We start from the raw sequence: 25,360 nt of genomic DNA, 5'->3' as shown, positions 1-25,360 counted from the left end.
AATTGTCTTGCCTCAGATGCAGGACTTGGACCAGTGACCTCTAGAGAGCCTTTCTAATTTAAATTCTGTAAAATAAATAAGCTTAAGTCTTACACAACAAATAGGTCAGCTGAAAGTCAGATCACCACATCACATTTAAAGACAACAGAAACTATTGGAGCACACACAATTTCCAGTCTCAAGGAAAAAATCCTTCATAAATCCAGAACTTGCAAATGTAAAACATTTAATATGTGAATGTAGTAAGTTTTAACTGCACTGAACACTTTTAAGATAACCTTGAATTATTTTACAGACGTTAGAAACTGCAACATTGGTCCCCAACAGTGCAGGTAAAAACAGTGCAGGTAAATTAATGCAGCTTCTCTGCACTCCATGCTGAGGAAGAAAGCATTCTCCATTTAGGAATAAAGCTCTGCTAGCAGTAACTGAGTACCTAGGATTGCAGGTACTCAGCAGGCACAGACTGTGTTGTGTCTTTACATAATCTAAAGCAAGAATGTTTTGCATTCTCCAAGTGATGGTATAAAGGCAACAGGCTGAAGCAGAGGCAACAATAAATATCTGTGATCCTTGTTTGCCTTGAGAAAACAGCAGGGATTTAGTGAACAGCTAAGGATCTCTAGTCATAACCTCAGAGTCATGAAGAGGGGAAGTGAACCCAGCTGTGAAGGACCTACATTCCTCTCCTATTAAGTCAGTGACACTCATTCCTGAGAGATTTTTAAAAGATTGTTAGATTAAATCCCATGGAAAAAAATGAACCCAAACTGCAACAGAACAGAGTTCTACATTACCCTTAAAATAAGCAAAGGTGATGCTTATCTGAGAATAATTCTTATGACATCTCATTTTTAAGACTGGTAACATAACAAATGAGACAAGATCACCTATGTACCTTTAAGAAAAAAATATTTATTTATAAAAATACAATGGGATCAGTTTCAGAAGTGTGGCAATAAATACAGTTCAAGGAAGAAAAAAGCATTTCTACATGGATATATTATGGCACAATAAAAGGTAAATGCACCATCAATCATGGAACTTCTGTTGGCTCAAGACTTTGTACAAGCTCCCTTTTTAGTAAGACAACTATTTCTAAGTTTGGTCAGTGTTGATAATGGAATGAATACACAATCACGAATGCACACTTATGTCTAATGCAGGACTTAACATAAGCAAACAATACCTTAAAAACATAGCAATGATATTAAATCACTAATGAGATATCTTAAATTTAATTGGCAAACACCACATGTAACTTTAAGCATGAGATTCTTTTATCTCCTCTGGAGAAAAGCTGTAAATATGTAAAATGAAGGCTTAACTGGTATGTAAAAACCTACTTAAGTAGAGATTGTGAGAATGCATATCTCCTTTCGAAACAACCTGGCTGTATGAGAGCACTCTCCCTTTCACAGTATTCCTTTTACTTCATATGCAGTTACTGTTTATGCTGTAGACTACAACTGTTACAGCACTAAAGGCAACTAGACAGGGAAAGGGCAGAGAAAAGAGAAAGGAATGTATGTAAGGCAGTATTTCTTTAGGTACATTAAGCGTAGTGTGTAGGAAAGACAGGTAACAATTCCAAAAGGCTAGTTTCGTTCTTACTGAATAAAATAATCGACCAATACTGAACTTTCGATGCAAAGCTAGTAATCAATGCCCTGGTCACTGTACTGACCATGGTAATCTCTTTGATAGTCATCTTGGTACTCTCCGTGGTAGTCATCTGGGTACTCTGCCTGATAATCGCTATCGCTGATTTCTGACCCGTTCGTTCCTGTTCCTTGGCTGCCGTTATGAATGACAGGTTCTGTGGGTGCAGCACAGTACTTGGGGTCATACACTTGCCGTCCAAGCCCATACACACTCATTCCCTTCTGTGAAGCTACTTTGTTGGTACCCATTTGTAACGAAATAGTTGAGTTATCCACAGGCTGTAATATGTGCTTCTGATCGTAGATGTCTCTCCTGGTACCTGGTGCCAGCATACCAGCCTAATAAAACAGGATTGTATAGGTTCAGTAAGAAGGTCAAGAGCTGTGATTACTAGATTAATGATTTCAACTAGTATGCCTCACTGAAAGTGCTGAAAACTAGGAATTAAAATGTAACAAAACTTCAGTGCAGTAACATCTCCTCACTAGTAGGTGAGTCACAGAAGAAAGTCCTTGCAGAAAGGTCCAGTTTATGTTCCTCTTTGGGAAGAATATACTAAGTATTCTGACTAAGGTAGTGCCAGTAAGCAGTTTCTTTTTTGCCTCTGTCTAGTTAATACTTATAATCAAGTTACTGTTTTCTCCTGGGATAACACTGCCAGCAGGAAATTCTAGAAGCACTGGGACGTTTTTATGCCTTAAGACTCTCAGCACAGAACACACTGGTTAAGATAAGAGATTCAAGTTCCTCAATTACTGTTAAGAGCACAGCTGAACTGTACCCTCTCACTGCTGCCTGTTAGACTCTGCTCCTAGGCACCACTCCAGGCTCTGCTGTCCCACGGGCCTGAGAGCTCTGTCCATCCTGCACGTCACACACAGTCCTGCTTACCTGACTGGCTCCTTTGTTAGTGCCCATCTGTAGGCTAATCGTTGTCTGGTCAAATGGCTTATCAGTTTGCATTTTTGGATCATAGAGGTGTCTTCTAGTTCCATAAGCAGTCATGCCTGCCTGACTGGCACACTTGTTGGTGCCCATCTTTATTGGGAGAAGGAAGAAGTGGACAGAAGAAATTATTTTTATTTGTACATTAGGCATAGTCTAAGGAAAAAAGTATGGTTGGTAACTGTGATAGCTGACAAAAAGTAATTTCAGTGCTTGTTTTCCTCATGTAGTTTGACCACTACCTGTAATATATTACCCTTTCTCCTTTCAAAAGTTTCAAAGGGAAAAATAAAGGCAACTGTCATCCTAAGGCATTTCAGTGACTGTCATTTGCCCAACTGCGTTGCAATTGGAATAGATGTATGCCTCAAAATGTAAAAAGTGCCTTTTACCTTGGACAGTAATGATTCATTTATACCGCCACAATTTCTCTACCACAGGAATTTTAAGCTTTTACTTTGGCTTTTATAATTACTAAGGAAAGAGGAGAGAAAAAAAGTTTCTACCATACAAAGAACTAGCCACTACTTTAAAACCACCTTAAAAGACAGAGATGATGTTGCTAATATTAGCTGTTCCTTTCCTCCTTATCACTCTTACAGTAGATTTAAAACAAACAAACCAACTTTCCAGGCAGTGACTTGAGCTTATAAAGCCAATCAACTGCTTACAGGAATTAAAACCTCATTCCTCCTGCCACGATGATAATATATTGTTATTCTGCACCTGGTTTTGCATTAACAATGTATCAGTTAATCAAAGCAAGAAAGTTGTTCTCAAATATAACACATTACTGCAAACTTGAATTTCATACTTACCTGCAGACCAATTACACTTTGACCAGCTTTTAGTTTTCCTGCATCAAAACTTCGTGCTTGTTTCTCTGCATATTTGACACCAATATCAATTGTAGTATGAAAACCTTTAGTTTTTGCCTATTTTGGGAGAGGGAAAATAGAATATTCAGTGTTTGAAGTGTATTTTCTGTCTCCACTCTCTAAGCCTGGGCTGCCACAAGGAGGTCTGTCTCCATGAGACTGTGTGTCAGGGCTGAGAGAAGGTACCAGTTCCCCACACCATTTGAAGGTGGCACTCCAAAGCTACCCGAGTCAGGATATTCTGCAGGGATTAGTGTTCTCCTGTGAGCCTGCCCTGTTCTGTGTATGCACATGGAAGCAGTCAGGAGCCCTCACTCTGAACTCTAAGCCTTCCCTGGGGCATATGGGAGCACACAGCTCTCTGAAGTGCAACCTCTGCAGCATCTCAGACTCTCAGTACTGTCTGTCCTCTCCTGACAGGCTGGATGCTGTTTTGTGTATTTACATGGGTTGTAAGGGTCCATCTGAACTGGCATGTTCAGATTTGAGTCAACTCCAGGGGTATAAATACTTACCAGACCTGCCAGTGCCACTAGAGTAGTCTGTACTTGAGTCATATTTCCATTTTCAAAAAGATCATTTGCTTCAAAAATGTCATGTGGCTTCATGCCGTAGACTTGGATGGCTTTGATAAAATTTCCAATGTTTTCCAGCTAAATAGAAACAAAAAAGCCAGTTTTCTACAGTGTTTCAGATCAGAAATTAAGAAATTTAAAAGCCTTCTTGTGTTGGTTGGTTGGTTTGTTTGTTTTATTCAAGTTCTTTGCCTTGTCAAAACTGGATGAAGCAGCTGGCATGGTTAACAGTGACTGGTGGGAAGTTTTTGTTAGTTCTAATACCGGTTTCAGAAATCAGACTATGAGATTATCCAGCCTGGCATCCCTCCATCAGTGAGTACCATATACTTTATTAGAGTGGGCTTTGATAAGACTTCTTTCAACTCTCTGTCCCTTCCAAGAGAAATTCTAATCTAAAACGTGCTTCAAAATTAGAAAATCTGACACAGTATCCAAGCTATTTTACTTCAGCAACTGATAATTTTGAATAAAATAAAACCATAACTATGTGGATAGGATCCTTCTATGGACTGAAGGCATTACCTTGCTCACCTCCTGGGACAAATACGCCTTGGGGTTTATTAGCACTTTTTAGCACTATGTGCTGTAGAAACTGGAAAGCAATATGGAATACAAGGAGTAAGGACTGAATCTCTTCTTTCCTTCTGAACTCTTAAGAGGTATTAAAACTTTAAAAACAAAAATCCTTGCCCATATTTAGAAGTGTTCAATGTCAAGAAAACAAGGAGGTTGACATAACAGTATTAAGGTAGACCTAGCAACAGCAAAGGCAGTAACTCTAGGCAGCAACCCTTCCAATGCTTGTTGCATCCTCTCCAGACACCTTCTCAGGAGGATACTTCATACAGAGATGTCTAGGTACAGGCAGGCTGTTGATCTAATACCTTGCAGCACTGCCTGGATGGAAAACTCAGTTTTGATTCAATAACAAAGGTTATTTTTTTTTTTTTAACTGGGCAATGGCCTTGCTGTACGGCTCTAGACTGTTCTTCCATCTGACACTTCCCTGAAAGCTAAAGCATTGCTATTAAATACAGGTACTCAACTGCCATTGATGAACCACGTCAGCTGTAGCTGCATTCTCTTAAACACTGTTCATGTCTGCAGCATCCTCAACTCTTGGATATGTATCATATGTAAACTTGGTGGTACTAAGATTTAAGATGTACCATTTTCACAGCAGATTTGTTAATACAAAACAAAAGTATTGTTTGGGGGTTCAAGGGGTTAGAGGTGTAGTTCTGAGGTTGGTTTTTTTTGTTTTACCTGGTGCCAATTTAGTTTTGATTGATTAATTTTCTTCACTGATCCTGGCTGCAGCTTATTTATAAGCCTGGGGAGGTGAAAAAGAGGGAAATGCTTAAACAATAAATCTCATCCTTATACCATCCGTGCAGGCATTATATAATACTTTCACTCATGCTTTATTAGTTGCATTAGTTTCATCAAAATGGTTAATTTCTTGGTTCATACAGTGGACTAGCTCAGTTCTCAGGTCTCACAAGTCTGACAGACTGTAAGAATTTTTGTGTGTCATCTGATTACTGTAGAAATGAGCTACGCCATTAAATTTAGAAACACTTAGAAATCTTAGCTGAAATATAAAGGAGATTTAAGTGTTCATTTTTCCAACAGTTTCCAAGAAGTTGTCTCCCACCCTACAGTCAGCTCTCTTTGACTGTAATTGTTGACATCTTTTCAAGGGGAATCTTCAGAAAGTCCCTTCTTAGTTCCTTGAAAATAAAAAACTCCTAAAAATAAGGTTACTTAATAAATGCTTACTCGCATAAGATTATGCCATCTTTTAATCCCAGCTGAAAGTTTGCACCAATACTCAGCCCTGTAACCTCTTCTATCCAGTTACGCAGATCTTCTTCTATCTGGGGGTCATATTTCAGGGCAATCTGTAACACAAGCAGTCATAAAGTTACTTCAGGAGAGAAATCTCCAACTCTTTCCCCATCCCAATTCCATTTCAGAGTATGCTATAGCTGTCATCCAGTAATTTTATTGCTGGATTTTTAAACTGTATTTTATACATCAGAGTACAGATGTAAGTACTTTATCCCTTTAACTATAATTTTCATGGCTTTACTAAAGGTCTGTTTGGAAAAAGCACTTTTAAGCATGTTGCAGTTTTTCCTCGAGTAAGAAGTCCTGGAGCTTCTGAAAAGTCTTTTGATAGCTGCAGAGGAATGATTTTTGAAAAAATATTTGACCCAAGTTGTACTTTGGAAGGAAGGAAGGGATATAGTACATTATGAACACAAGAATTCTGAATTGCCATGCCATCAGTACTACTGCTCACATGTAAATTTCTACATGAGAAATTTAATATAATAGATTTGCAGTTATTCAGCTGAAGATTATAGTGAGTTTGCTTTTATAGCTAGTTTATGATTAATGGAGATGACCTAGTAAGTTTTTTCCTTGTTGCTATAACATGAAGAGCTATCTCACTGGGGATTCTGGGGGCTGTGTCTGTGTCTTGGTTTATCATTAACCTTTAGTATCTCTGCTATTTCTTTTCTCTTTAACCTTCCTGGAAGACTCTTTTGGAATAAACTGTGATCTCATATTTTAATTGCAAAGAAGAAAACCTCCAATAATCTTTGAAGTTTAAGGCATCAAGCAGAGGCCTAGAGTTGTTATCAAGATGACTTAAAAATTTATTTTCCAGATGTTCAGACTTCGCTACTCTGTGTGTAAGTTTATGCTTCAGTCACTAGAAATCAATCCATGTGAAAGGAATGCTTCAAAGCAGTGAACTTCAACACCACCAGCTGTCAAGAACATCCGTGTTCTTTCACCCTGCCCTTTGTTCCCCTCCCCTGAATGCACCAAAAAGCAGCTCCAACTTCCTTCAGGCTAAACCTGTCACCTTTGCAATCCTTTTCAATATTGACAAGTTGGACAAAATGGATTCTATCACTGAAATCATCACTATGTTTCCTGCAAACAAAAGTTATGTGAGCACAAGATTGTGTGGGATAAATAACCTGCACTGGTGCAGAGGCTGACAACACTTCTACCTTCATTAGGTGTCCTGCATGGGTCAGTGAGTAAGGTGGGAAGTGAGGGAGCTACTCTGAGGAACCTGACGGGCCAGCACAGAATGTACCTGCAGTATTTCTAAAGCTACACCACTTGCTTACAAATGCCTAACGAGAAACTCATGTACAGCCATTCACATTAGATCAAAATGTACATCTGAGACTTTTTACATATAGGTTTAAGACTTCAGCCAAGAAAAGCCAGCTATTAGCAACTATATTTATACTGAAGGAGATTATAATTCCAACATATCTGAATTACTTGGACAGACGCAACTGCTACATTTTGGCTAGCATTAGTAATCCCTGACTCCAAACTGACCAAACTACAATTTACAGTACTCTGTTCCCTATTTTTTTTTCTAAGGGGAATGGAAAATTCTTGTATCTCTGGCTTTACTTCAAAACCTTGTCTGAGTAATACGTATTTTCCTTAGACTATTTGTACTAGTAGTGCTATGGTGCCTTAGTTACAGATCAGGATAATGGACTAACCCATTCCTACATTTAGATCTTGACTAAGGTGTAAAATTCTGTGCAGCATTCTGTACAAGACAACAAGGAAAATACAATGACTTTATTTTTTAATCACACCTTTGGGATATTAGCTAAGATTAGAAGCAGACTAGAAAAGCTAACTGAAGGTCACAGCTTCAAAGGACATGGCTGTGGTCTCGTCTTGTGGGTGGCAGACAGCCCTCTTTGCAATCCCTCAAGTTTAGCACAGCAGCAGCACAACCACATTCATTTCCAGTGACGGTAATAATAGCAAGGGATGGGTAACATCTTGAAAATTGTGTATGAAGAAGTCAGCTGTCATATTTTTCCTTCCTAACCTGGTGATTAGCTTACAAATGAGTTTTCATGGATATTTTTATATCCTATGGAAGCAAAGCTTACGTGATCACAACCTTAATTGTCTCCCCAGTAACATCTGGCAGAACCCAACTAGCTCGCTCAAAATGATAGAAAAGAAGCAGTCTTGGAGAGAATTGAGCCAGTTAGATTTTGTGTGAAAATAAATATATGTGCAAGGAAGAAAGATACCAAAAGATCTTCCCCAAAAGACTGAATTGTAGCATTGTACTCTTCTTACACATTAGAGAGCCTATTAAAATCTTGCAAAATGGCCTCACCCACAAAACTTTAAGTTACATGTACAGGCAAGACATACAGTGCATAATTTATTTCTGTACCCCAATGCAAGTGAAGGAACAGGATTTATAGAAAGGCTAGAACTTTCTATTCTGATGCTCCAGTTAGAAGACAGCAGATAATTTGGGCTGGTCATTCGTATGCTGACAGCTCATCCTGCGATAAAATCACCATTCCAGCATGCATGTGGGTACAAAGCAGGGATTGAGCTAATGTCCTCCACAATTCTTTACTTACAGATATAATGAACATTGTGCTTTCTGAAAATTTAGGCAGTTTCAGTGTAGCTTAAAGACAGTGTTAGCCACCCTGCAATTGAAATTGTCTGGAATAGAACTGGACTTGTGTTTCTACCACTTAGCTTATTTTTAAGTTCTGGCAAAAAAACCAAAAAGTAAAAAGGAAATTAGGTTTGTGATCATACCACCAAGAGACATAGTTTAAAGATTAATCTTTTTCCTCCCAATATTAAAAAAAAGTAAATATGGAAGCCAGTAAGAGTGAGAACCCAAAAGACTTCTGTAAGTGTGGCTATTTTAATCTTTCTTGGCAGGCAAAGGAAGAAAAACATCAGAAATTTTCCTCATTTAATAATAAGAGCATTCCATATGTGAGATTACATCTGAACTGAATATTAAATTGCTGACCCCACTGCTTGGGCACCTTCGAAGTAATCAGGTGGAATTTTATCACTTCTGAAGAATATTTACTTTATGTTGGAGTACTTTACCATGTTTCAAATCTTGAGCTTTTCAAGAGGTTTTAAGTTGCCTTGGGGTATCACTACAGTGGTTATCTAGAGATAGGAAGTAAAAAACACTTATATGCATGAGAAGAGTTCTTATTGCCACTAAAAGCATTATTTTTGTTCTGATTTTTGAGCTGGTGGGAAACTAAGTTACAAAAAGTAAACATTGGTGCTAGTTTCTCTGCAAATTATATTCAATCTACCTGAATACCTAGAGATGTGAAATCTTCTGAATCAAGCTTCAAACATGTGAGAAGAAGGGATTAAACAGGGAGAGTGACAGGTCAGATACTACCAGAAATAAGGCATCATGCTTATTCTGAATTCTTAGCTCTTCTATTCCCAATGGCACAACCAGAAGTTATGTAACACTCTCACTGAATATTTCATATTTTCCACATGTGGATATCAGAGATGTTCCAGTTTTCCTTTGATTGCTATCTATGAGATGAAGCCAGAGGCTTTGCTATGAATGTAAAAAAATGATGTCTTTTTCCATAACTACTAATCAAAAATTTGATCCTTTATAAATACTGAACCTTCATGGAAGATACTTAAATCTTACAGGTCTACAACAAAAGAAAATATTGTCTACTGAATATGAAAGCAGTAGCTAAGCAGCTGCATTCAAAGTATCATCAGTGCCATGAAAAAACCCCTACAGTTTCAGGATACTGACAAATGATTCAATTGTAGCAATGGATATAAGATTTTAGAGAAGTTTAATATAGGATAGCAGGAAGCCAACTGTTCATTTCTTTCTTCTGACAAATGTTGAAAGATACATAAAGTTGTCAATGTTGCTCTTTCTGTTGATGCTTCAGAGATACAGGTTTAATAGAAATATCTTTGAAAGGAAACTAATGTTTATACAAGTGGTTAAAATTATAGGTGATCCAAGGTTGTGGAAGGAAAAGGCTGGGTGTTACTTGCCTATGACAAACTGATATTTATGTGTTTATGCCAATGTATGCCTCAGGCTGGAATCCTTGGGTTAAACTTGATTCCTCTGGCAACTTCACACCTGATCCTCACACCTGGTTCTCTTCAGGTAGGACTTTTCTGGTTGGGAGATCTTAAGAGTGTAAAAACCATCCCTCCATGTGTAGTACAGGGACAGTAACAATCACCACTGTTTTTATCAAGCTCATGAATTCCTGGAAGCTAGCAAAGTTCTGCTGGCCAGCTTTAATGATCTGTCTGTGTGTCCCTTCGAGTTACTCAGTGTGCCTGTAGCATGTTTAGTTTGAGTGATGATGTTAACCAGTACTTTACACCATAACTGGTATCACATGGACTTTGAGTTGTCCTTTTATACTAATCTTTTCCAAATTACACAGTACACACTGTACACTAAGGGCTACATGTATGCCAAATCTCCAGTTTGAGAGTTCAGCTGGCTGCATTGCTGCTACTCTGGAAAATTACTGTAACAGGATCTCAAGGAAGAGTTTAAGCACACTGCACTACTTTTTACACTGGGACTGGCAAACACAAATCTTATGGAGTTAAAAAGCAGGTATAAAAGATAAAACTTCTGAAGTTAAACATCATGTCATAACAGCTTGCACTTCTTAGTTCTGATGAAATTTCTGATTAAAGCTGCAGGCTTCCTGCCCTCCCCAGTAGGAGTCAAAGGTTTAATGTGCAGCAAGATAAATTTAAAGTATTAGTAAGCATTTGAAAAAACTGCTCTCTCGTCACAAGTTTCAACCAAAACAGCATGTGCTTCTCAAAGTACATCAACAACTCTATTATGCGAACTGTGTCTGTCAACAAAACTTAAGATGCATATACATATAAAACTGCAGCAAAGTAGGCTGTTCTTTTTGGTTTCCCAAGGTAAATAAAGTACAGGCCATGGACAGCAAGAGAAATAAGCAGCACTTCACTCCAAGATAAGATAGCACAGGAAGAAGTTACATATACACTTTTTCATCAAAGTGGACAGAAAAACAGAGCCCTAAGTTTTGGATTTTAATGTTCTTCATGGGGAAAAATTTGGTATGGCCCATATTCTTGCTTAAAGTGACACAAAATTGCTAACTTTTCAATTAAAAAACAAGATTGAGTAGAGAATGCTTACTGCATTTTTACTAAGTATAGGAGCATATTCATCTTGTACAGAATTTAATCCATGTTTAGCCAGGGGTTTTAATACTAATTTTATTTTTACACATCTAGATCATAAACTACTGAAAGCAAATAAAAACAACAAATTAAAAACTCTGGGTTTTAAGACCTAAGCTTGTACAGTTTCAATTTTATGCAGCAATTTGTTCCTGTATCAACTTTTCAATCTTTATTAATTCAGAACTGTCTGAGTGAAATTGAATTGCTGTGGTTTCAGTGTTGCCTTTGCAAACATCCTTTGCATTGAAATAAGCACTACCTTCAGCATCGATTTGTCCTGCTGAGGCCAAAGATACCAATGCTGATACTTCTTTTTCATTTGCTTGTCACTCGTTTGTGATGAAATCTTTTCCTCCCCCTTTTAAGGATTTATGATGGTATGGGGAAAGATGACAGCAAAATTCTCTCCTGGTATCAAGGCAGAAAAAGCTCTTGACAGCCCATACTGCTCAGAAGTGGGAGTCAGGCAGAACACAGTCCCACATTGTTATCCAGAATTCCTGTTCATCACCTGCTGTTCTAGAACACACTTTTGAATCACCTATCTAAAATTTACACAGATAAATAGCTGGGAGAAGAAAAGTGTTAAGAGCTTAGTGGCTATTTGAATAACCAAGAAAAAGGCACAAAAGAGTAAATTCTTCCCATTAGAGGGACATGGATTTTTTTTTTCCTAAATTTTAATTATACAAGCTAGATAGAACTTTCTGGGTAAAATTCTGTGGTGTAAACAGATTACATTCGTAATCTTCAGCTTCAGAGGTGACAGAGTGTCAAGGACATAATCACTGATTATTTAGTCATAGAGTAAATAAATAGCACACTGTAAGTTGAGACAGGGAACCCAAGACTGGAAAAATATAGTTTTGGTTTTTACTGAAAGTGGGTAAGAAGATGAAGTGACAGGGTACCAAGGTGATTGTCAAGGGAAGCTTGCCATTTGAAGTACCTACCCAATGAGCACTCATAATAAGGACGAATTAAAATTTCCTGTTCTTTCATGTATATTGACCTGGATGTGTGCAAAAGCAAATGTCATAGTAGGCATATTTGTACCCAAGAACCCCAAATGTAGCAGGAATGTGACAAGGCAGATGAAAAACAAAGAGGAAAGTACTTCAGAAACTCAAAGCCACCATTCAGTATGCCCTGATATTTGAAGATGCATTTTTTTTCTGTCATTCTGGACTGTTGTACAGAAAGGCAGAGAACACTGCATTAACATTACCACTGGAAGATCTCACTACATCCCAAAATGCTAATTAGCACAAAAATTTTACAGCTGTATCCATTTTGCTTAATATTCAACCTTTTTTTTAATGTGTAGTGTAACTGATACCCTGCCAAATTCTCACTTTTTTCTCTGTAAATCAAAATTTAGGCTACAATCTTTAAAGAAGAGATGGATGAGCATTAATCCAAAATTCCTGGCACTCTTCCCATAGACACCAGTTTAAACTCTGTGAAGTGAGAACAAACCATGCCTCAAAGTTTCCAAGTCATCTTACAAGTACAGATACCTGCAGTCATGCATGGTGCTTGTTGCCAGATCAGCTGGCTGGAAGAACTGCGTGTTCTACTCCCTGGCTATCCAGTAGGATTTTATGACATTTTGCAAGCTATTCAAGAAGCCAGTGCTACCATCTCTTCCTCCAGAGTGCACCAACAACTCGGATACACGCCTGCCCTTGGACTGAATGCTGCTTCCCTCTCATTCTCAGTAGCTACTGCAACACCCTCACTTCTAACATGTCCTCAGTTTTTCTTGCACTTTTTGCTCTCATCATGTTTTGCCAAAGTCACAATTTTCTGGCTTGTAACTCCAATTCTCCTTAGCCATCAGCTTCCACTGCCAACTGCAGCACCTTCTGGTCATGCCACCATACTTTATCCTTTTTGGTATGGAGTTGCTTTTCTCTGTTTATTTAGTCTGTATATTGTTGAACTATTTATATTCATTCAGAGAACATGGTTCCAGTAGTATCCGCTATTATTTTAAACCACTGCTGGTTTTTGTTTCAAAAATCCACTGGGATATGAAATTTGTTCTCGGCTAAGACACGGCTGATCCAACCCAATGGACAAAAGCCTGATGGGCTTTTCCCATTAGTCCCTGATGGGAATGGAATTCTCCTTGCTTTGAAACCCAACCCCAGTATGACTGATATGACACAGCAAATCTGGAGAGGCTCTGACATCACGAACAGTAATGTCTCCTGAGACAACATGCTGAGTGCTGCATGGAAAATCCTGGTAACCTGACAGACCTCAGTGATGCCTAGTTAATGTTCTTTTGTGGGGGAAAGGAAAAAAGTCATACAGAACAATCTGGTACATAAACAGAAAAAAAAATCCAAAGCATCTGAAAACAATTTAGTTTTTCCAGTAGTAACCCAGGAAGCATCTCTTGAGACAATTGTTACTCTAACTCTGGTGGAACAGTAGTTCTCAAAGCCTAGAAGGAGCCTGCAAACAGAAACAGTAACATCAATGGTAACTCAGTCTTTCTCAGAATTCTTTTCTAATCTATTGCTACCACAGAAGCCCAGGAAATTAGATATTCTTTCAAGTTTATTCACTTTTCTCCCCAATAGAATGGCTTCCAAATATGTAATTTTATAAGCAAACTGTATTGTGACTTGGTAGCCCTTCCCCAAGCTACAACTACTATGTTGACAAGTCTTCCAAATTTTCCTCCCAAATAGTACTGCAGAGTCTGATTATTTCCTTCTCTCTGCACACCTTTTTTCTTCTCTGCAAATCCTCTTCACTTACCCAAACCAGAGTAATTATGTTCTACAGCAGCAAGCAGGTTACTGGTAACTCAAACATACCTCCCAGAAAAGCTGGCTAAAGAAAGCTGAAGTCTGTCACTTCAAGTGTTGCTATAGAAGTTACTCAAAATGCACATTCCTTCTGCCTCTCCAGCGAAGGCACAGTCCATGCTGCATTTTTTCAGCACTTTTTCCAAAGGTAAACCTCAAGACTCTACTCCTACCACTCTAATTTGCCCCCACCCAGTAAGCTCAGGTACTTGATTCCTTGCTGCCAGCTGTGATGCCAGGCACAGCTGTGACTGGGAAATGCACAGATGACAGGGCAGCTGCTGAGTTTCCCACTTTCCCATTGCATTTCCCAGTGAATTGGGCTCAGTGCTTCCCACCGACCCACTGATAGCACCTGGCTGCCTGTCAGCCTGCACTGATTTAACTCCTTGAACCCACATTAGCTGAACAGGCTCACTGAGGTGTCTGTGATAGGTATTCATAAAGAAAACACAGATTCCTCTATTCTTACCCTCCTTGTACATAGTAATTCAATCTGGCCTTTTTTTTTTTTTTTTTTTTTTTGTAATTTAGGTGAAAGACATGATTTCTTGAGAACTTCCTGAGCTGCTTCCAGCTACTAAAGCTGCCTAGATTTATCTTTCATAAAGGTAGTAGATCAAAGTCTTTCAATTCATGCATAGCATATTTTTCTGGTTGAGGTAATTCTCCCCATTGCTAGTTTTCTTATCAGAAGCACAAGTAGTGGAGATTTCACACCCTAAGCTTTAGAAGACCTTGTCCATCAACAGCTTCATACTCTTGTTTTGCTTTACTGCCAGCAAAAATACTGCAAGAATGAACTTGGCACAAAGAATGAAAGACAACAATAATCTGCTGCTCCTGGCCCTTTACCTCACCCCCTCCCAGGTATATCTCTAACCAATTAAAGTTCAGCAGGTGATGCACTTCAGTAGGTTGATTATAATCCAGGAAACATTCAAAAATACTTTGGATTTGACCACCCAGACAAGTTGTGCTTTAACCACATAAAAAGTGTTATAATAATATTTTTTTTAAAGGGTGATGACCATAAACATGTTAGAAAACGTTTATTTAATTTTCTAATAATATAATTCTTAAGAAGAAAGTCTAAGAAAAGTAAGACAAAGTGAAAAAAAATTACAATTACATGAACTTGTAGCTCAACCTTTTATTTAATGAAAATGTAGTTTTAGTAGTGTACAAATCAAGCCATAAGCCTGCTGGAGTCTATGAGTAAAGAAGAGAGAAAGTAGAAAAGACAGTCAAACTCCAAAGTAACAGGCTCTAATTCAATACCCTGTAGAAACTTTTAAAGCACTATTTTTCAGCAATTCAACACAAGCAGAAAGAACAGCTGGCAGTGCTGGGGGTGGGTAGGAGATGCACATATACACTGCATCCAAAACTCAGGATGCCACAAGGCAAATTGTGGTGTCACTATGCTGCACTCCTGAATTGAGAGTAGGTTTGAAATACCCACCCAGAAGAATGTATGGGCAAGGCTGTGCTGCAAATGACTATGAGAGGTCTCAATCCTCTCATTATTGTTCCATTATTGTTCTGCAGAACAAAATGCTCAAGTGCACTGACTGAACTTTAACTTTGTTAATTATATTTTGTTCCAATTCTGTTCTATCCATTCAAAGACTAGTGCTTTATCGCTGATATTTAGTCTCACAATTGTTAATTACTTTTTTATTAAAATCAGCTAGATTCTTTCAAATAGAAGTAGCTTTCCATATCAAAGACATTTTCATACCATCATTTATTGATGATAAAGGCTGCCATCAAGACAGACCATAGTAAAAAGGCATTAGTCATTATTTTCTTAAAAAATTACTTGTACTTTTTACTTGTATAGGGCATGATTAATACAACAATGTCAGCAAGGTAAGGGAATAGCTTCTTGCAAAATTAAGCAAAGAGCATTTAGTTTACGTGCCTGAACTACACATGCTTCACTGACTTAACACAGTATTGACTTGCAATTATGATATATAATGGAACTTCTAATTGATCCCCCACAGTGTTATGAAGTGAACCAAAGCAGTGAGAGCTCAGGCTCGTCACACAGTGGGAATCTCAACAGGAGCTGCAGTACAGGTCCTGCTCCAACACATCCTTCTGCTTGGTGTGTACTGGCCTGAGCTCTGACTTGTGTTCTGCCCGTGCTCAACACAGAAGGGAACTATTCTGCTGGGGCCCCTGTCAGCAGCAAGGCAGGAGCTGCATTTCACTATGAATGTTTAACTATAACCAAATTCCTTCCAATATGCATGCTTATTTGATGCCTTACCTTTTTCTGTGAAGCCTTCTAGTATATAGTCAACTGATTAGCGTCAACAGAAAAATACTTTTTAGTTAAATTATTCTTATTCAAGCAAAAGTAGGGATACTAAGATAATGCTGTCTATTATTAAGAAGCTGTAGCAGTGGAAATATCAGCAGAAAAGCAATATAACGGCAGAACTTTCTTAGCAGGAAAGCAAAGTAAGGTTTTTGCAATAGTAATGTCCTGTTTTATCCTTGGGAAGAGCCATGGTAAAAACATGCAAACAGGGCAAGAAGATTTGTTTAGAATCCACCTGTAATTCAGACAGCTAGGATTTTCAGTAGATCAGATTCCATCTTCATGTAAGCATTTCAGAACAGCAAGAAAGTGCAGAAATATTTAGGCAAGTGCTTGGTGTTCAGGTTCCGTGTGTATGCCCAGCCACATATATCACAGTGAAGTGACGCACTTCACTGTACCTCTTAACGACTACTTGGTCACCAAAAGGTTGTCTAAATAAAGGTCTGCCTAAACAAAGTCCTCAAGAAAAATCCTGTGTAGACCCCAGAATACAGGGTTGAGTCTTGGAAGGGAAGCAGCAAAGGCACTGAATGGTTGAAGTCTGGTTTCCATGAGTGAATGAGTCTCAGTGACCAGGGTAAGCTCAGGCTCCCAAGGCTTACAGCCTGCTTGGCCCAGCTGCTGGGACTGGGCAAGGCACTGGGGACAGTCCAAGCAGGGCACTAGACCGTGGCTGTGACAGCAGCACTTCACACCCTCACTGCAGTGGCATTCCCTTACTGCCAGCTCCTGCAGGGGACCAAAGCCTGCCAGCCTTTGCCAGTTATACATCCAGAGCGTCCACTCTGGGTAAGAGAGAGTTTTGTACAAGCAACAGGAAGTTTAATTGTGTTTCCCCTCCAATTATCTACTAAAATCTGCACTGGTTTGAGGAGGAGTGGAAAAATAAAAGGGGGAGGGGGGATGGGGGTGAGTGTGGGTGAGAGGAGGGAAGGGTTATTGCATTTTTAAAAATAGAACTCCCAACCATAGAACCACACACCAAAGGAAGTCAAAACTGTTTTTGAGAAAATCACTGTCATTCAACCCCACTAAATAGAAACAATGACATGTTACTATGAGGCATTAATGCAGAAGCAAATATATTTACTCAAAAGAAAGTATTTGCTGCTGAACACAGCTATACAAGTTAACAGTTGTTTAGAATCAGATACTTACAAAAAGCATTTTTAAGCATGAGTCCCTCTTAAAGAAAAAAAGAAGGATTTTCACATGATCTCACTTAGAAAAAATCTGTTTCAAATTGCCCTACGTGTCCTGGCCTGGAGCCCATTTTTACTGAAGGCCTTTCCTGTACAGTTCCACAGGGGATGGGAATCTCTACAAAGTTTGCCTTAAAAGGACGTGTCAGATGCCCAGTGTATACCGTGTTATGCAGCTACAGAAGCTAACAATTCTGAGTACAAAGAGGTTTCTATCCTTTATTCTCCAAGGCAAATTAGAAACTATTTGCAGGCAAGATAAAGCATCCAAATTAATGTTCTGTCAAAAAAAGACAAGGTGAGACAAAAATCAGTGATGTGCTGCTGTCCCACAAGAATGTGTGCATCCATCCATCTTTTATGGGTATTGACTCAGCAACAGGATTGTAATAAGTATTTTTCTCCAAATTTTAAACTAACTCTAACTCTGAAACCACACAAAGAGCACTTTCATTTGTAAATTTTAAACAAGCATTACTGTAATGCAAATCATAGTTTTTATTTTCTGAGGCTGCTAATCCCATTTAATTGTCATGACTGTCATGCTCTATTTGCTTTCTTCAGAAGCGTTCTAGTCATAGAAGGTACACTGGAGCTTATATTCAAAGGATGCAAAATACTTATCTCATATCCTTAAAAATTAACTGTAGCAAGTTTTATGATTTTCTAACGCCAGTGTAAGATTTACTAAAGGTTTATTAATTCACCAGAAACAAGGTCACTGTAATACATTTTATAAATGGATGAAAAATGCTTTAAATTTGAAAGTGCAGACACAGGGTGCTTACGAAGGTTAAACATACCAGAAGTTTCAGCAAACATGCTCACTGTTCATTTACTGCTGCCCGTGGTGCAGCACTGGCAGTTCTGTCTGCGCTGTCCCACACTCGGGAGCAGACCCTTGTGGGGCTCCACCTCTGCCTTGAAGCTCATGAGGCAGCAGTAGCTAATGCTGGCTATGCTGTGCCATTCATCACCTTCCTCCCAGAAAGAACGGTGTAAGATGAGAGGCAGAGCTGGAAATGACACCCCTCAGCCAGGGCTTAACTCGGGCAGTGACACCTGCCTGCAGCTCCACGCCTCGGGTCTGAGGACTCCCAAACACAACTGTCAGCTTGGCAAGGAAGTGTCAAGGTTTCCTGGGCATTGAAAGCGCTGGGCAGAGGCAGCTAACTCCTGTGTCAGTGGTTTACAGCAACAACTGCCAGACGTCCCTGGGGCAGCCACTTCCACACATCTGTCTGACCTACCCAGGGGCTCGTGAGCTGTGACACTGGGGACAGGGCAGATCTACCTGGTGGGGCTGTGCAACGGCTCCCAAAGGTGAGTCTCATTGTTTGTGGGCTCAGGCAAGTGTCCAAAACAGGAATGAGTGCTAACATCAAGCTGCTGGCAAGAGAAGCGTTCCCATGGCAAATCACTTGCTTCTGCTCATGGTTAAGAGATGTATGCTTGCTATGAACTGTCGACCCAATGCTATGAAGGTTGCATCACCATCAGTCGTTGTACCTCTTAGCAGGGCTACTTCTTACTGCTGTAGTGTTAATACTTCTCTTGAAGTAGCCACAGAACTGGAAATCCATACTTGATTGAACAGACTTGTCCTGAGATTGTAACAGTGAAAGTGGTAAATGGATTAGACACATCAAGGTAGACACACAGAGATAGATAGTAAAGGATGAAGATGAGTGGTAACACTGTAGTTAAGATTCTCCACTGCTGGATTACCTTCCTTGTTTAACAACAACAAAAAATCTAATTAATCTGCATTAATAACAATTCTCAGTGAATACGAGAACTCTTCACACACAGGACGTAACACTAGGAGAATACAAATTAATAGGTTATTACAGCTTAATAAAGCCAGTGATTCACTAGGTTTCTTAAAAAAATCCTTTGCAAAATTCCCAGCAAGAGGTTACACTCATGTTTCAGCAATTGAGGTGGCAAACACCTTCTCAAAAGTGCAGGAACGTCTGCCCAGCAAAAGCAGACGGTGTGATTTGGAAGTGGAGGGCAGCAGGGCCACGTTCAAGCAAGTGCTGTTGCACACAATTAACTGACATTTAATACTGTCAGTCAAAGTGAAACGAAGCATCAGAAAAAAGCAACCAGCAGAGAAATTGTAAACAAATTGGAGAATTCTCATAAGTTGGTTGCTGATACATTAAAAAAACACATCTTAAAGCTAACTGACAAAATAGATGATTTCCTTTTTTGTATCACTAATGTGTTTTTCATGATGCACGTATAGTTATTGTGCCAAACACTGACTGATTGTAAGTTTAGCTATGGAAATATTCCACGGTCATATTTATGTTTCATGGACAGTTTTGCTATTGACTTAATTATCAAAACTGTACCATTAAGTACAAAGTTAAGAAGTTCACTTGAACTGCAGATCTGTTACCAATGCCTGGATCCAGCTGGAGGAAATTCACAGTTCTTTGAAAAAAATACAAAATTTAGACACAAAGAGAAAAGTTTTAGGGCTTTCCACAGTGAAATTGATATTTAGCTAGGAAATGTTAACTTCAAGAGCCATGATCAATTATCAGAAACCATGAAATAACTGGAGCAAACAGATTTAATGCTTGCTTCTATAAATTCTTCTGCTATTTCCTCTGAAATTCCCTTTTCAATATATATTTCTATGCAATATTTCTGAGAGCACCGAAATATTAGATTTTTTTATTTATTCTCCAAGCAACAAAATTAATATTTCTGTAATGCAAATGGTCATGCAGGCTGATTTTATTTTAAACTAAAGATCTAAATTTAATTCAAAACTTGTAAATTAAAGATATTACTTCTTGAAAAGTTAAATAGATGTCTACATACAAGAGAATAGGAATGCAGAGATCTTGTACTGTTATTTATGATGACAGAAAATATACTCCTCTGCTCTTAAAGCCTAAGTTTTCACTGCCTTTATCCAGTACAGTCTCAATTTTTATTACATCATTTCAGACAACATTAATAGAAATGCACTTTTATCAGCAGCAAACATTCTTACCTAGGGTTCACAAAATTCAGTGAGCAAACCTAAAGGTTTTTTAAAGGAAAATGGTCTAGAGGAAGCATAGAATGGTAAAGCAAATATATGGTAGGAAGACTTGTATTTAAAGAATGGAAAAGGGTATTATTTCTGTTTTGAAAGGAGGGGTGAGAAAGAGGAAGGAGAGGGCCTAACAGTTCAACCACAGACAGCCAAAACTTAACTCACTATTAGATCACTAATTAAAAACTCTGAAAGTTATTGATTTTAATCTGGTTCCCAGATAAAAATATTTATTTAAAAAATAGTTATTTCTGGACTAAGCAATTAAATCTGTTTATTTGGCTTGTAGCAGGTAAAATAGATGACAATAATTTTCTCCTCAGCAATTTCAAGAGGAACACAATAATCATAACTAGGACTGGTTTGCATTATTCACCAGAGACTTCAATTCTTTTTCATTAATCTGTATTTGCCCTCAAGAAGGAAAGCAGGAAACACTACTGCCCTCCTGCACACCTGCAAAACAGGGAGATATTTTGTTTACAGGCTTCATTTGTCTAACAGCCTTCGCTTTATAAAGTTTGTTTCCCTTCCTCTTTCATTTCACTAGGGCTTGACCTTTCAGGGTGGCAGCTGCAGGGCTGGGATAACACCGCAGTTACTCTGCTGCCTTTAAAAAATTTGGGAAATGGTTCTGCCCAGTGAAAGCCTCCTGACACAGGGATAGCTCAGAGGGAAAGTCAGGGCATGCACCACCAAACGCTATGCAAAATTTAACTCCCCAAACAAACCATACTCCTGCACACCCTCACTTTCTTATGAAGATGAAACTGGCACTGTATCAAACATAAGAGGAGGGGGAGATAAATGCCTGCCCAATACAAATAACACTTCCATGGGAAGGGTGGAGCCACTAGGAAGCAGCTGAATGGACTGGAACCTCTCCTCCTGCTGCCCAATGTTCCTGTTTCCTCCACACCTTCTGCAGGAAGACAATGGAGCATAAATCAAATACAATTTTGAGTTTGCAGCTTTATCTAATTGCATCATCATCTCGTGCTATGTCAACCTCACGTACTGCAGAAACTCCCCCATTGGTCAAGAAGAAAATTATTTCTTGCCTGCAGAAGAAACCATCCATTTCAATCAGTTTAAAGGGCTCCCCACTGAATATTTGTTTTGGATCAATTATCTTCTGTGATCTCAAGTAAACAGGGAATCAGCTTCAAAGGGATTACACTAGTTTGACTACCTACACATTTCTCATGCAGACAAGTTTCCTTGCAGCTGGGAACCAGTACACAAACTCTGTGCTTTCTCTGTAGGAATGAGGAAAAGAGATCCCTAACAGACTAGACACCATATTAGTGTGAACTAAGGTAAGGAGAAAACAACAGAAGGGTGGAGCCTCAAAACAAAACAAAAGAAAACAAAAAAAACCCAAAAAAACCCAAAAAAAACCCAACCTCAAAACTAAACAAAAAAAAAAAAAAAACCAGCCCTCCCCCCAAAACAAACAAAAAACCCCACCAAAAAATCCCCCAAACTAGACATATATTTTAAGCTTAGAGACTGAATCCTGACTTCAATTAAAATCTTAAAAAGCATCAGGACATGTTATATTCATCTATTCAAATACCATAGCAAACAAAAGGTCTCTCTGAACACTAATACAATGTCAAAGGAGAAAATAAAGAATAAAAACCAAAACTAAGGGATTTTTTTATCCAGCACAGCTGGACCCTCAGGCAGCATAGCTATGAAGCTGTCTGTTTACTGCAGAAAAACACTGCTTGGGGAATCAGCACTGAAAATTTCAGACAAAGGTATTTAACAGTAACTATCATTCAAGCAGGGAGGTTCTACAGCTACTTACAAACATTACCACAACAACAAATTAAAAAACCCATAACACAACAGTCTGCACAAAGTGATTATAACTGGCAGCAAAACCTGATATTCCAAGAGTTGGAAACTAATTCTTCAAATCTTCGTGAGACAGGAAAATCTGGGAAAAGGAATTTTCGATCTTTACAGAGACATTATCTGCTGGTCCTCCAGAATTATACAGATGAACAGACACACATCTGACCCACAAACCCATGCAAGATACTAGACTGGAGGTACACCATATACCTGTATGCAACACAAGTTCTTTGAAATTTGATCTCTTACAATGAAAACAACATTCTAAAAACTCAAAGCTACATCTCTTCTGGAGATTTTGTTGTTCATTAGAGGCTCTTTTTGTTTGCTTGGGTTTTTTGAAAGGAGATGAGTTCATTTGCCTTTGGTGCACTCTAATTGTTTTCTGTGGCACTGCTGCACTGACATTTTCAAAGAATGCAACAGAAACCTACAAACAAGTAAACGGGAGCTGCCCCAAAACATCCACCCCTCTGCAATACTTGCACTGAAGGCAGAGAATGTGAGTGAAACAAAACTCAGCAAGATGAAGTAGAAGGCCCTTTGCATAAAGGTGTGAATTACACCAGTTTCAAACCCTCGGCTAATGCACAGCCTTGGAACAGTTCCTCCGGAGGCCCTAAGGAAGCTGATGGCAATAAGAAATAAAGAAAGAACAAAGAACTTCTTCCCATCTTGTCCCCATTCAGGGATCACTGTTAAACCTACATCACTTTGTCAATAATCTTTAAAGCAGAAGAGCATCTACTTTCTTCCTAATTCACATGCAATAATACACAACAGGTTTTAGTCTTTTTTTTTTAGGTTTGGGTTGGTTTTGAGTTTGTTTTTTTTTTTTCAGTGTATAATGGTGTAGATAAATCACTAAGTTTAGATGCTGGAAGCAACCACTCTGGAAGACATTTGGTTACATGATGTCATCAAACTTCGCAGCAGAACCCACAACCATCCTGAGAAAGCCAATAAAGAAAAATCCCAAAGCAAAATGTTGTTTTGTAAAGCATAAATTATGTTTGAAGTAACTACTTTTCTCCCTGCTCTCCTTTCTACTCAGCTACAAGTCAAACAGGATCTGGGGATCTGCTGAAGCCTGAACCCAGACATGCGTGTGAAACAACCGGTTATTAAAGACCACGTTTTGATTTCAAGCCTGTGAATAACGACACTGAGCACCAACTTATCCCCGGCTTGTTTAGCGGTGTAATTTTTATTGCAAAAGTTTTCCTTCTTATTAGGTAATTGTTCGCTGCAAGGTAGCAGCCAGTCTAACAAGACAGCGTGAGACACCTTTTGTTCCTAAGAGAAAAACCTCAGCAAAGCCGCGCACAACCGGCGCCCGCCGCTCCGGCCGCGGGGCCCGGCTGCTGTCAGCGCTGCCTTTTCTGCCGCTTTCAAGCGGAGCCCCCGGCGCGACGGCGACCGCCGGGCTCTCCGTGCGGGCTGCCCCGCTGGCGGGGCGCGGGTCCGGCCCGCGGCCGCGCCGCCTTTGTGCGCCCCCGCGGGCGGGGCGGGGCGGGGCGGGGCGGGGCGGGGCGGGCGGACAATGCGCGTCTGTGCGGGCCCCGCGCCGATTGGCCGCGCGCCGCCCGTGCCCATGATGTCATGCGGCTGGAATGCGCCGCGCGGGGGGCCGCGAGCCGCGCAGCGCCCGCGCACGGCCCGCGCATCGCCCCGCTCGGCGGGCCCGCCCGGCTCTGCCCGCCGGGGCCGCCTGCCCGCCGCGCCGCGCCGCTCCGCTCCGCCGGCTCTGCGACGGCTGCGGGCCCCAGCGCCGCGCCCCGCCCGATCCCGGCGGGCGGAGAAGGCACGAGCGGGATGTCCCGTGCCAGGGCTGCCGGCACGGGCAGGTGCAGCCCGGGCCACGATGCGAATCGCGGCTCCACACACGGGTCCGCCCGGCGCTGACAGCTCTTCGGTGCCCGCAAGTTTTCTGAGCGGTGCCGCGAAGGGCGGCGCTGTCCCGGGCCGGCGGCGGGCGCATCCTTACGCGCCTCCACCGCGCGGGGCGGGCGGGACCCCCTCCGGCAGGCGGAGGCAGCGGAGCCCCGCGTCGCATCGCGCCTCGTCCCGTCCCGCCCCGCCGTCCCGGTGCAGACAAAGCCCCGCGAACCTCACGCCGCCCGTACCTTGTTCTTGACCTCGGCGGAGAGCCCGTAGGAGGGCCCCTTGTTGAAGTGGGTCATGTCGGCGGTGTCCCGCGGTCTGGGGCCGCTGATCGCAGGCGCTGGCGGCTCCGGGCTGAGACGAGAGTCCGCCCGCGGCCGCGGAAAGTTCTAGTCCCTCCCCTCCGGCCCGGCCCCGCGGCCGCCGGAGCCGCGGCGCGCCAATCGGGGCGCGGGGCCGGGGCGGCCCCCCCGGCGGGCCGGGGAGGGGGCGCGGGGCCGCGGGGAGGAGCGCCCGCCCCGCCCGGGCCCGCCCCGCCGCCGCCGCCGCCGCCGCCGCCGCCGCCGGGCGCCGCCCGGGGGTCCGGCCGGGGCGGGGAGGGGAGCGGAGCGGGGGGACGTCAGCGGGAAGGAATCCGCGGGCACCGAGGGCTGCCGCCGCGGATTTCTACGGCCCGCGGCGGCCCCGGGGAAGGGGAGGGGGATCTCGGTGAGGGACCGGCGGCCGCGGTCCGGCGCTGCCCGGCTGCTCACGGGGGCCTCCCGCCCCGCAGCGAACTGCCGCACGAGGTGGGAATCCCCCGCCGGCCCGGGATGACGGCACTGAGCACAGGGAAGGCGGGGGCACGGCGGTGGCTCTGCGTTCGGGGCGATGCTTGCCCTCGGGCCTTTCCCGGGCGGTGCGGGACCGGCCGCCGGAGAGGCGGGCTCGGGGAGCCCGGGCGTAGTGCGACCGGCCGCGGGCAGGGCTGGATGCTGGGGACCCTCGGCCGCCCGTGCAAACCGCTCTCTTGCGCTGTGCCGTGGCTGA

At 41.4% G+C, this 25,360-nt stretch overlaps 1 protein-coding gene across 1 annotated transcript; it reads right to left on the bottom strand.

Moving 5' to 3' along the window:
• Positions 1–895: 895 nt before the first annotated feature.
• On the bottom strand, positions 896–24,751 carry CNN3 (calponin 3). The gene is made up of 7 exons (XM_068199774.1): positions 24,574–24,751; positions 5,849–5,970; positions 5,333–5,399; positions 4,004–4,141; positions 3,429–3,545; positions 2,557–2,703; positions 896–2,003 (listed from the first exon to the last, which is right to left on the bottom strand). Exons 1-7 carry the CDS (start codon positions 24,628–24,630, stop codon positions 1,656–1,658), a joined length of 996 nt encoding a protein of 331 aa, XP_068055875.1. The 5' UTR covers positions 24,631–24,751; the 3' UTR covers positions 896–1,655.
• Between the last annotated feature and the right edge of the window lie 609 nt (positions 24,752–25,360).

This window comes from Anomalospiza imberbis, chromosome 9, assembly GCF_031753505.1.
Source record: "Anomalospiza imberbis isolate Cuckoo-Finch-1a 21T00152 chromosome 9, ASM3175350v1, whole genome shotgun sequence".
In the NCBI taxonomy this organism is placed as follows: Eukaryota; Metazoa; Chordata; class Aves; order Passeriformes; family Viduidae; genus Anomalospiza; species Anomalospiza imberbis.
The sequence above is the reverse complement of the archived record's forward strand: the minus strand, read 5'-3'. Positions and strand labels throughout refer to the sequence as shown.

Excerpts from the sequence above, each read along its gene's own strand:
- CNN3 (XM_068199774.1), bottom strand. The coding sequence starts at position 24,630 with ATGACCCACTTCAACAAGGGGCCCTCCTACGGGCTCTCCGCCGAGGTC. Across the intron at positions 5,971-24,573 it reads CCGCCGAGGTCAAGAACAAG|ATTGCCCTGAAATATGACCC; the intron begins GTACGGGCGGCG and ends CTTGTGTTACAG. Across the intron at positions 2,704-3,428 it reads AAAGTGTAATTGGTCTGCAG|ATGGGCACCAACAAGTGTGC; the intron begins GTAAGTATGAAA and ends CTCCCAATAAAG.